The sequence below is a fragment of the Balaenoptera borealis genome (assembly GCF_965194805.1).
Source record: "Balaenoptera borealis genome assembly, chromosome: 4".
NCBI classification, from domain to species: Eukaryota; Metazoa; Chordata; class Mammalia; order Artiodactyla; family Balaenopteridae; genus Balaenoptera; species Balaenoptera borealis.
Window position 1 is genome coordinate 34906361 of NC_138861.1, and position 12751 is coordinate 34919111.

General features: G+C 34.5%; 1 protein-coding gene across 2 annotated transcripts in view; it reads left to right on the plus strand.

Annotated features, from left to right (window-relative positions):
- SMARCA5 (SNF2 related chromatin remodeling ATPase 5) overlaps positions 1–12751 on the plus strand; it is a 45525-nt gene that overhangs the window by 31184 nt on the left and 1590 nt on the right. Inside the window, exons 12-23 of one of the 2 annotated variants that reach the window (XM_082390007.1) lie at positions 116–237; positions 315–467; positions 2567–2699; positions 5072–5220; positions 5423–5542; positions 6331–6441; positions 6765–6878; positions 7307–7429; positions 8183–8315; positions 8932–9050; positions 9466–9678; positions 12168–12275. In XM_082390007.1, the coding sequence (XP_082246133.1) occupies positions 116–237; positions 315–467; positions 2567–2699; positions 5072–5220; positions 5423–5542; positions 6331–6441; positions 6765–6878; positions 7307–7429; positions 8183–8315; positions 8932–9050; positions 9466–9678; positions 12168–12275 (1598 nt within the window). The remainder of the gene's footprint in view (positions 1–115; positions 238–314; positions 468–2566; positions 2700–5071; positions 5221–5422; positions 5543–6330; positions 6442–6764; positions 6879–7306; positions 7430–8182; positions 8316–8931; positions 9051–9465; positions 9679–12167; positions 12276–12751) is intronic. The other variant, XM_082390008.1, reaches the window with a different exon arrangement.

The window sequence follows — 12751 nt, forward strand, 5'->3', positions numbered from 1 at the left end:
TAATTGGTTAGTCTTGGTTTTGGTTAGCCTTAAATTTAAATAATTTTTTTTCCTTTTTTTTTTTTTTTTTTCCTTTTGAAGCTTCTGATAATGGGCTGTTAATGTTTGCCGACAGGTTCACGAGTACTAATCTTCAGTCAGATGACGAGGGTATTGGATATTTTGGAAGATTATTGCATGTGGAGAAATTATGAGTACTGTAGATTGGATGGGCAGACACCCCATGATGAGAGACAAGTGAGTAAACTCTGGGGAGGGGAGATCAAAAAATTATCAGATAAAATAATTTTCTGACATTTATTTTATGTCTGTAGGAGTCCATCAATGCATACAATGAACCAAACAGCACAAAGTTTGTTTTCATGTTAAGCACACGTGCTGGTGGTCTTGGCATCAATCTTGCTACCGCTGATGTAGTAATTTTGTATGACTCAGATTGGAATCCCCAAGTAGATCTTCAGGCTATGGTAAGAGATAACAAATATATTCTGTGCCTAACAGACGTTTTAAAGTAAACTGATAAACAGTCTACAAATGTCAGCGACTTAATCCCGTAGAATTTTATTTTCTCTGACCTAATAGTACAGTGAGGGTATTTTGCAGGTGATCTTCCATCTAAATCAGGATATTTCCATCTTACATCCTTGCCATATCTTAGGACCTTAGAGTCCTATTATATCTGCATCCTGTTGGTAGAAAGGGAGGAGAGAAAGCTGAGAATTGCCCAGGAAATTTTTTATGGGGCAGAACTGAAAGTGACCCCACATTCACTAGCCAGCACTCAATCACATAGCGTAACTTACTGCAAGGGAGTTGGTAAATGATAGTATAGTTGTGTCCCAGGAGGAAGGGGTTAGTGGGTTTGGGGAGCTACTAAACTGCCTGCCACATTAGATGTTTAAAATTTTAGGCCCATGTGTGGGAGTATCTTGGCCAGATCAAGAGGATCATTCTTTTTTTTTTTTTTTAATTAATTTTATTTTATTATTTATTTTTGGCTGCGTTGGGTCTTTGTTGCTGTGCGCGGGCTTTCTCTAGTTGTGGCGAGTGGGGGCTACTCTTCGTTGTGCACTGGCTTCTCATTGCGGTGGCTTGTCTTTGTTGAGGAGATAAGGCTCTAGGTGCATGGGCTTCAGTAGTTGAGGTGTGTGGGCTCAGTAGTTGTGGCGAGCAGGCTCTAGAGTGCAGGCACAGTAGTTGTGGCACACGGGCTTAGTTGCTCTGCGGCATGTGGGATCTTCCTGGACCAGGGCTCGAACCTGTGTCCCCTACATTGGCAGGTGGATTCTTAACCACTGTGCCACCAGGGAAGTCCCAAGAGGATCATTCTTTTTTTTTTTTTTAGTTATTTCTGAGATATACATTTTAAAATAATAACTAGAATTGTGACTTATAACATTATACCAGAACATATAAGATTTTTAGAAATTTCATGTAATGTCTGAAACATTTATATTAACATAGTTCCATACAAATAACCCCAAAAAAGTTTAGTGTTAGTTTTGTTTGTTTGTTTTTTTATACTGCAGGTTCTTATTAGTCATCAATTTTATACACATCAGTGTATACATGTCAATCCCAATCGCCCAATTCATCACACCACCACCCCCACCCCACCGCGGTTTTCCCCTCTTGGTGTCCATACGTTTGTTCTCTACATCTGTGTCTCAACCTCTACCCTGCAAACCGGTTCATCTGTACCATTTTTCTAGGTTCCACATACATGCGTTAATGTACGATATTTGTTTTTCTCTTTCTGACTTACTTCACTCTGTATGACAGTCTCTAGAGAGGATCATTCTCATGTTGAGAAAATTTATGGTCTATAGATTAATACAAAAACTTACAAGTTCTAAAGTTTGATATTGCTAATAATTTGACCTGCGGTATTTACATCTTTGGTGTTGGCCACTTTCATCCTGTGACTCTTTGTAAGGGTGTCTGGGAAAATTGATCAATTAGAAGTAGGGGAACTTTGTAAGATGTGTTTTGTGAACTTACCAGAAGTTAAACAGAAAATAGAATTCAAATTAATTTGATTATTTACATGTAGTTAATTGGGCGCTATTTAAAGACTAGGATTTTTATATTGTTTGTGGAGTTCGTTTATTCATGTCACTTTTTTCCCTAATTGCAATGAAAATTTAGATTTGATTTACATAGAAAAGCATTTGAATTTAAACCTAAGAGAAAAAGATTTTTTAAAAACTTTTATCATCAGACTTAAAGATTATATAGTTGTGTCTGTCTTGTCTGGAGACATGATGTATATTTTATTTCCGTATAACCTAGAAAAATTAATACAGTAGTTTCTCACAGATTCAGCAACTCTGATGTGTTCTATACCTCCTAAAAGATTTTCTTGTGAGATAACCAGTTAATTTGATTGAAACTGAGAATTTAAGAAATGTTAATGGAATATGAATCCGTTATAGTTGTTTTGTTTCGTATTTTTAAAACCATTTTGTACTTGAGAATATTTTCATTTTGTTCCTCAGTATATACACTCAAATGTTATTTATGTGGATTCTCAACTGGATTCAAAGTAACCTGGTTATTTTTCTAGGATCGAGCCCATAGAATTGGACAAACCAAGACAGTCAGAGTGTTCCGCTTCATAACGGATAACACTGTAGAAGAAAGAATAGTGGAACGTGCTGAGATGAAACTCAGACTGGATTCAATAGTTATCCAACAAGGTGAGCCTTAGGACTTAAAAAATTTACCAGGTTGAATTTATAACACATTTTTCCTGGATTTTTTTTTTTAGGATATTCTTGTTGTTAAACATATATTAAATCAAGCTACCAGGCAACAATATTTATATTCCAGACTAAAGTAAGCTTCAGTTTTGTTAAGAGGATGGGTTTGGGCTCAGGAAGGTTGAAATTTGAATATTGAGTCGGCTGGTTAGCAATTCTTTTACAGTATCTGAGCCTCTTCTTTATCCGTTAAATAGGGATACAGAGATTTTTAAGGACTAAAGGGGATAATGTATATAAAAATACCCAGCATTCAGTGTGGTACATATTAAATAGAGGTGTGATGAGTGATTTACATGTACTAACACTCAATTGACTACTCTGGGGAAACTGAAGAGATAACAATAAAACTCAGAATTCTTTTTTCTAGTCCACAAGGATTTCTTGAGCACCCGCAGATGTCAGGCACTGTTCTTAGTGCTGAGAATACAGTGGTGACTGAAACCATCCAGTGTTCTTACTTTCAAGGACTTGATAATTTAGTGAGAGCGAGACACAGAATAAACATTTATGTAAATAGGACTAGATGGTGAAAGTGGGATTTTATTTTGGATTAATTGAGGGGAACTTCAAGTTCTCATGCCAGATCAGCTTTCAAGGAAGACATTTATATTTTCATGAAGCTTAAAATAAGAGTTAGTGATGGGATGTGTAAAATGTAAAAACCAAAACAAACCCTCAGTAACCTTGAGCCCACGTTGGTTTCCTTCCTTCCCAAATTGAGTCATGACCAAATGCATTTTATCTGTCTCTAAAGCTAAGAGGTATACTGTTGTATTATCCACTGATTATTCCATTCGTGTGTCTTGGTTTTGTCAACCAGTCTCTAATTTCCTTGTAAGGAAGGGAATGTTACATTTCTTTGTTATCCCATAATGCCAACCATAGAGTTAGCCACGTGTCTGTATACATAAAGACAATACACGATTGCTTTATTATTAGTTGTTTTTGTTAATAATTGCTTAACATAGTGAGCTTACTTTGTACCAAGCCATGTGCTAAATATTTAAATACTGAATATTATCTTCTTTAGTCTTCATGCCAGCTGGAGGTTGGCATCAGAGGTAGAAGCAAGTCACTTATTTACTGTTTACACAGCTAGGAGGTGACTCATCCAGGGCACCAAGAGCTACGTAAACTATTACAGTGCAGTGTTTCATTAGGAAAGTCTCTGGGGACTTCTGGGGCCTGCCAAACAGAGGTTTCTCATGAATGATGTAATGGCTAGTTTTTTTTCCCCCTCACATTCACCCATGCTTTTAGAAATACATCTGCCTTGTGATTCTTGTTCTCAATTATTTTCATCTCTGAAACCCTTTTCTTTTTTTTGAAGATTAAAAAAATACAAATTCTTTTACAGTCAGCTTAGAAAAGCTGCTTGAGTCTTTTGACTTAGTGTTTTGGGGGTATTTTTTTATATTTACTAGGGCAACTTCTGGAGCAAAATTTTGTGCTAGTAGCTTTGTTAATCCCATTTATAGACATATTAGTCAAACAAGCCTTGGGTGCATGCCTCTGTGTTAACTGTTTTGTGGGCTAAGGGGTATAACTAAAAATATGAGAATATACAGAAGTACTTTATGTCTGAAAAGTTCCCTCCCAGTCCACAGGGAAGTAATTTCTGTAAGCTTAAGAGCATTTTGATAGCAGTGAAGATAGCTTTCAAGAAACATGTTCTGTGGATATATTCTAACTTTGAAAGTCACAAATATTTGATGGTGCATTCTATTAGGGATCCAAAACCATGATACAAGTATGTAAGGTCCCAGAAAACAACTTGTATCTTTACCTACTCATTACAAGTTGGTTGAAATAGAAAAATTAAAGTAGAAGAAGTATATGTGAATGGCTCTTGAAGTTTGGCAATAGAAGGCTTTTGTACTTCACTTCTGTAAGTAGAACAAGCTGATTTGGGAGCATTAGTAGTAATACTAATCAGTTTCTGCTTATCAGAAACTTCTTGTGTTTATAATGCTCTCACCTTTTGATACTTAAAAAAAGTTATGGTAATAATTTTGATTTTCAGATATCCCAAATTACTGTCATTCTCACTGTACAAGAATATATTTTATTGAAGTGGCATTCGGTAGGCTTCATTATGTAATATGTAAACTTCAGAAATATTTCAGAGTTTACAGATTAGAATTTGGTATTTTATGTAAAAATGAAAATTATCAGATGAGAATAAGCAGAAATGATTGACGTTTGAGGCAGAATTATGTGGTATTACATCTAACATTTAAAATTCCAAATATCCAGTAAACTAAAGTTTGTTTGATTAACATTACACAACAAAACCTTTTTTTCAGGAAGACTTGTGGATCAGAATCTGAACAAAATTGGGAAAGATGAAATGCTTCAAATGATAAGGCACGGGGCAACACATGTATTTGCTTCAAAGGAAAGCGAGATTACTGATGAGGATATTGATGGTATTTTGGAAAGAGGTGCAAAGAAGGTGAGATGCAGATTAAATGATATGTTTAATGTGTAAAATATTTTAAACCAGAACTGTTTGAGGAAATAGTTATGTGAGTTATCGGTAATCTGATTTCCCACAGAAAGAAGTTTTTATGTAGTATAAAGCCTAATTTATTTTGACTATAGTTCTCATGCTTTTTAAATTCTCAATCTAATAGGATGTTTCTTTTGTTTCCTAGACTGCAGAGATGAATGAAAAGCTCTCCAAGATGGGTGAAAGCTCACTTAGAAACTTTACAATGGATACAGAGTCGAGTGTTTATAACTTTGAAGGAGAAGATTATAGAGAAAAACAAAAGGTAATTTAGAAAGAGATTTTGGTTACTTGAAGACTTAATATTTTACTTGAAACTGAAACTTGGAATTTAAGTGTTAGGTGTAATGCCTTGTCTCAAACAGCAGTCATTTCTGTTTACTCACAACTAAATTATTTTCATTTTTGTGTTAAATTTAATGCCACATTTTCAGTTGGTAAAGTAAAATGTTTAAAAAGTTTATGTATACTGTTACAGTGCACTATGTTGTGTGGGGTGATTATAGTAATTGGGGATATTTGAAAATTAAAACTGTTGCCAAAAAAGATCATCACAACCTTATTAGGCAATTTTTTTTTTTAACAGCAGAATTGGCTGGTAATTAAAGGGAATAACTTCTAATTTCATAAGTAATACTTGTTGTTATATAGTGAAATTAGAAAATACCTACAGGGTAGAAGAAAAAAAAAAATTCCACCTAATGCTTTCTCTTTTAATGTTTAGGCATGTACATCCTCTGAATTTTGTCTAGGCTAAATATATATCTACATTTCTCTCCTAATTGGGGTTCTAAACCTTCTGTAGCATTGTTTTTCACCTAGTATTCATTTGGTCAGGAAATACTTACTGAACGCCTATGCTCTTCACTAGACACCGTCCTATGTGTTAATTGCATAGTCCCTAGCCTCATAGAGCTTATAGTCTAGAATTTTATGAATATCTTTGCATTTATAAATAACAGTCTTAGTGATGTACATAGTCGGAGTTGCATTTATGTAGGATTTGCGACTATATAATAAAGTTGGTGACTTGAATTGTTTCCCATGTGCTAGATTGCATTCACAGAGTGGATTGAACCACCTAAACGAGAAAGAAAAGCCAACTATGCTGTTGATGCCTATTTCAGGGAAGCTCTTCGTGTCAGTGAACCTAAAGCACCCAAAGTGAGTTGACAGAGCACAAATGTCTAAGAATATTGGAACTGTAAATCATTTTTCTTCTTATACTCTTGCGATAAAATCAGATTGAGAATTAGATTTTATGGTTTCTTACAGTATACCTCCTTCAGCTTTTGTTAAAAGTTTTCTAAAGATTAATTTTGAATATAAGCATTTAAAATTTGATTAATGTTTGTTCAGTTTTAGTGGAAGATGCATTCAGTTGCTTGGAGAATTGGCTGTCATGATTTTATAGAATGAAAAAAGGTTATAGATAGATTTAAAGCAAAATAGTTGCTTTCTTATGAAGAATACTTTTTTTTTTTTAGGCTCCTCGACCTCCAAAACAACCTAATGTTCAGGATTTCCAGTTCTTTCCTCCACGTCTATTTGAATTATTGGAAAAAGAAATTCTATATTACAGAAAAACGATTGGGTACAAGGTAGCAGAAGTAACACTTTGTTCATAACTAACCTGGTTTTTTGTTTTGTTTTTTAAATATTTATTTATTTATTTGGTTGTGCCGGGTCTTAGTTGCAGCATGCGGGATCCTCATTGTGGCTTGTGGGATCTTTAGTTGCAGCATGTGTACTTCTTAGTTGCGGCATGCATGTGGGATCTAGTTCCCTGACCAGGGATCGAACCCGGGCCCCCTGCGTTGGGAGCGTGGAGTCCTACCCACTGGACCACCAGGGAAGTCCCTAATCTGGTTTGTTTTTAACTTAATAAATGCAGAATATCAATATGTTTTCTTTCATGGCTGGATTATAATTTGTGAAATGTCATGTACTTGGTTAAGAGTTTAGTTCATTGCATACTTCCTAAAATATATTGACTGATGAAATAGAAAAAAAAAATAAATATTTTTAGGTGCCTCGAAATCCTGACCTACCAAATGCAGCACAGGCACAAAAAGAAGAACAGCTTAAAATTGATGAAGCTGAACCCCTTAATGATGAAGAGTTAGAGGAAAAAGAGAAACTTCTAACACAGGTATAGCCTTCAATCAACACAGAATTTAGTAACCATTATTTTGTAAGGTGCTGTCGTAGGCTGTGTTAGAATATATAAAGGAAGTACATTTTTTTGCTTTCAAAAATGGAATAATTGGAGATCATAAAGCATGGGCCATATGGTGTTTGCTACATTTTGATTGTCATTAGTCATTGAGGTGGTAGAGAAGATTATGGATTTGCACCAGCCTTGGTAGAATGGGTATCCTTTTGATCACCGTTCTTCCAGCACTCCCATCTTCCCTTTCCTGTGAATCTTCTACGTTGCTACTAAGTTATTATTCTCAATGACAAATCTCTGCTCTGTACTTTTTTAACATCCTTTAAGTTTCAATCAAGGCCTTTCAGAATCTGGCCTTAACCTATCTTTAAAGCTTTATTTTCCTTCTGTTTTCCCACTTGGTTTATATCTTTGCCCTTTAGTCTATGTTCATTCCTCCTGGCAAACTTCTACTCTTTGAAAGCTCAGCGAAAATGTCACCTTTTTGTGCAGCGTTCTTTATTCTCCCGCTCAGCTTCAATTGCTTGGCTATCTAAGCAATATATGATGTATTGCTAAAAGTGCTCATCTATGTACATGAAAATCTACCACTTTAAAAGCACTTAACTTAAAAAGAAAACTTGGAGCAACTGAAAATTTTCTGTAATACTCAGCAGCATTGGTAAAGTTTAATAGGTTTTCTCCCAAGTTCGGTGTGCTGTGATTATATGTTTTGTTTCCATCGCTTTGAAGGGATTTACCAATTGGAATAAGAGAGATTTTAACCAGTTTATCAAAGCCAATGAGAAGTGGGGTCGTGATGATATTGAAAATATAGCAAGAGAAGTAGAAGGAAAAACTCCAGAAGAAGTCATTGAATACTCAGGTAATTCTCCTATTATTTTAATAGGTATAAGAACGTTCTCAGGCTTCTGGAGAGCTGTTGGAAAGTTCAGATTTTCTTACTCTGAATACTGTTTTGATAAGCTTAATTTCACCACAACTTAGTGCCTTGTTTTGTTTTGTGTTTTTTAAAAATTGAATTGGAAAATCTCCCCTTCTTTAAAATGGCGTCGTTAATTTTTTTTTTTTACCCCCATTCACTAGCTGTAGCCAAGGAAACAAGAATAGGTCACTGAATAATTGTGCCTTCATTTTTATTTCATTGCCTTTCATAAGCTTTCAAATGTTACGTGTTTCTGTGTCTCCTGGAGCCAGTCGGATTGTCGGGTGGGTGTAGCTCTGGTGGCCCGCCCAGAGCTTCAGAGTAGACACAACGAAGAATTGGGGGATACTTCCTGTAATCGTCCAGCTTATCTTCCTGGTTTCTTCATAGTTAAGGAAACTGAGAAATAATTATGTGACTTACTAGTGTTAGCTGTGGGGGAAATGGAAACATTTCTTAATACTCAGCAAGTAAAATAGAGCACTTACAACAAGAAGTTATTTATCTTTCTGCCCTTCCCCCACCTATCCCATCTGCCCAACTCTTACTCCTACAGCTGTGTTCTGGGAAAGATGCAATGAGCTGCAGGACATAGAGAAGATTATGGCTCAGATTGAAAGGGGAGAGGCAAGAATTCAAAGAAGAATTAGTATCAAAAAAGCACTTGACACGAAGGTACTTTGAATATTAATAAATGTAGTAAAATAACTCCTATTAGTAATATGAGAGTTTAAAGTAACTTTTGAAAAGGAAAAGAAATGATGATATAAAATAAAAATTTTTTTTTCAAAGGACAGCATTCAAACATTATAGGTGTTCTGAACAGAATATACCTCAGTATTTCAGTGGATATATCTGGGTCAGAGTCACTATGATTGGCTCTTTGCTGTGTGGTATCCCAGAAAGTCTGAGTCTATTTCTTTTTCGAAAAGTAAAGACTGAAGTTGTTTCAGAACAAAGATTACAATGTAACTGACTTTGGATAGAAAGTTGATGTGAAATACAACATTTATAGCTAACTTTACTAAAGCCAAGTTTGAAACATAGATTATATAGGATTTGTATTTTATATAAAATCTGATTTTCATAGATTGGACGGTACAAAGCACCTTTTCATCAGCTGAGAATATCTTATGGTACTAACAAAGGAAAAAACTACACTGAAGAAGAGGATCGTTTTCTGATCTGTATGCTTCACAAGCTTGGATTTGACAAAGAAAATGTTTATGATGAATTGCGACAGTGTATTCGCAACTCTCCTCAGTTCAGATTTGACTGGTTTCTAAAGTCCAGAACTGCAATGGTGAGTACTGGGGGCCTTTTTCTGTAGTGTAGTAGAATTAAACTTCCTCTGACAGTTCAAAGGAAGTAGGTTATTTAATATTCTTTAAGGTAACTTTTTAAATTCTGTTAAGAGAAAACTGTGGTTCAGCTGTATCTTTGAAGTAAATTTTTGTTACAATATTGTATCACAGTTTAAATCAGTTCCTTAAGAAACAGTTCACATCCACAGTTAAAAACCTAATGTCATAAGTACCTTACAAAGTTTATTTTTTCCATTGTTTAGTAGCATATCTTTTAACATCACTGTATATGATAGGACTAATTATTTTATGTGAATTTAAATCAGGTTCTAAATAGGAGGAAATGTCACCATCAATTTTAACTTCTGAATGTGATGATCACAATTTAAAATTTGACTTTTGGTTTTATAAATGAACACTTTCTATAAAGAAAGGACTTGTACTCACGCATCTGCCCATCAGAATGCTGAGTTTGAGTTATTTAAAAAGAGCTTAATGTAGTAAAACACTATACTGATTTAATCCTAGGTTTTGTTTTTATTCCCAATATCAACCTGTTTCTGATCAGCAAGTTCCATTTGTAATGACCTAAAATTAGAATTCAGAAAAGTTTAGCTTTGATGAATTGCTCTTCTCTTATGTATTTTTTTTTAACTTTTTATTTGATATTGTATAGTTGATTAACAATGTTGTGTTAGTTTCAGGTGTATAGCAAAGTGATTCAGTTATACATATACTTGTATCTGTTCTTTTTCAAATTCTTTTCCCATTTAGGTTGTTACATAATACTGAGCAGAGTTCCCTGTGCTATACAGTAGGTCCTTGTAGGTTATCCATTTTACATATAGCAGTGTGTACATGTCAATCCCAAGCTCCCTAATATACTTCCCTCATATACTCCCTAACATACCCGCTTCCCCCGGTAACCATAAGTTCGTTCTCTAAGCCTTTGAGTCTGTTTCTGTTTTGTAAATAAGTCCATTTGTATCATGTTTTTTTAGATTTTGCATATATCATATGATATGTCTTTTTCTCTATCTGACTTACTGTATTTTACCACCTTTGAGTTTTTAGCTTCATCTTGTGTTCTTCAGGATGATGATAATGCCAAAAAAATTCTGTAGTCTTAATTTTGAGATGTACTAGGATAGCAAAGTTTAAACAACTTTATAGTAGGATTTACCTCAGTATATTTAAAATACATTGTTACTCTTCAAGATGGGGGATAGTGTTTAGTCTTTAAATGTGACCACTGAAGGGGTTTATTTCAGTATACATCAACGGAGGCTACTGTTTTATGAAACCCTAGTTTGGGAAACGTTGCACTATAAATGCATTATAAATATATGGTTAGAGGAGACACATTCAGTTGCTATAAGCTCTATATTATGTCTTTTAAAGTAGGAACAATTTATATAATTAATAAGTGATTTTGTGGTGAGTGAAACAAGATGCAGTGTCACATTGATTTACTGCTACAATACCATGGTCTAAAACTGCGTGTTATTTCCTAATGTGTTTCATGTTAAGGCACACATACAAAATGATAATATGCGTATGGCCCCTTGTGATAAACAGTTGAGGCATAATCCTTCTCTGAGAGCCAAGAAGATTCATACCATAGTACATCTGTAACACATTCTGGCATGTGTATCTCAGTGTACCTGTTAAAGGAAATAAAGAATTTTGATGCAGTGTACTACCTTCTCTCTATATATACTGTTGCAAATATTTCCAAACCGTATATGGTTGTGTCCTATACAATAATATTTTTAAATGATTTTATTGTGACCATTTGTGTAGAATGTCACTTATGACAAAGAAAGGAAAAAAACAATTTTACTCAGTAGCCAGCAATGATACAAATGGACTCCTGTTTTCTTAAGGGGTATTTACTATTTCTACACTGTAATTTAAAATCCTTTCTGGAGTCTGTGTAGATTGCTAGGGAGAGATGAGGTGAAGCTCATCGTAGATTTCTATGACTATTTTTCCAAAACTGGGAAAGACGGTAGGTGGTACATTGACTACCACAATTCTAGTGGTAATGCGTTTAAGGGAAAGATTATATATACCTCTTACTAAGTTTTAGTTGATTTTGACCCTCAGATATGTGCTCTGTTAATTTTAAGTTTTGGATGTAGATGAAAGTTTTCAGGCATAGACACTAAGTAGCAGCATTGCATATATTAAGAGATGTTCATTTTCACTGCTTCAGTTCCTAAGTGAAGGAAGGATTTATGAAAAATACACAACAGTATGGCCTTAAATAATGAAGTGAAAAATTTACAGATATCTTTTTTTATCCTCCTAGCATGGATTGTGTATGAAAATTATCAGTTCCTTTTGCTTTTTAAAATTTTGTCTATTGGGGGTATATAAGTGATATTACACTGTTAAAACATACCTTTGGTTTTGAAATTGTAATCATGAAAACTTACAGATGGAGAATACAGGTTTACCATGTAAATTTATGTTTGTAACTTAGGAGCTCCAGAGGAGGTGTAACACTTTAATTACCTTGATTGAAAGAGAAAATATGGAACTAGAAGAAAAGGAGAAGGCAGAGAAAAAGAAAAGAGGACCAAAACCTTCAGTAAGTACCCATGAAAATGTAAATATTTTCTTGGGGAACTTAACTTTTTTCAAGAATTTGAACATTACTTGGCTATCACTGATGTGTTAGTCTTTTTTTTTTTTTTTTTTTTTTTGGTAAGTAGTATGGCCTTGGATTGCTTTAAAAGTATAAATTAAACTTGATTGCATTGTGTGGGGAAAATCACGTTATGATGGTAGTTCACAGTATGGGGATTTGTGAGAATATGGGAAGGTCTGTCTTGTGAATGGCAAGAGCCTACACTTGATGTTGAGAGTACACGTACACGTTATAATTTTAGAATATGTAAAGAAATGTTAGGAAAGCAGTGGCCTTTACAACCTTTACTGTTCACTTCTAAACTTTGATTTATTGTACCAATGATATCTTAGCAATGTGAAGGCAAAAATTATAAGAAAAAAAGTCATTCTGTTATCTAATAATAATTTATATAGTCATGCGTAAGTGAACGTATC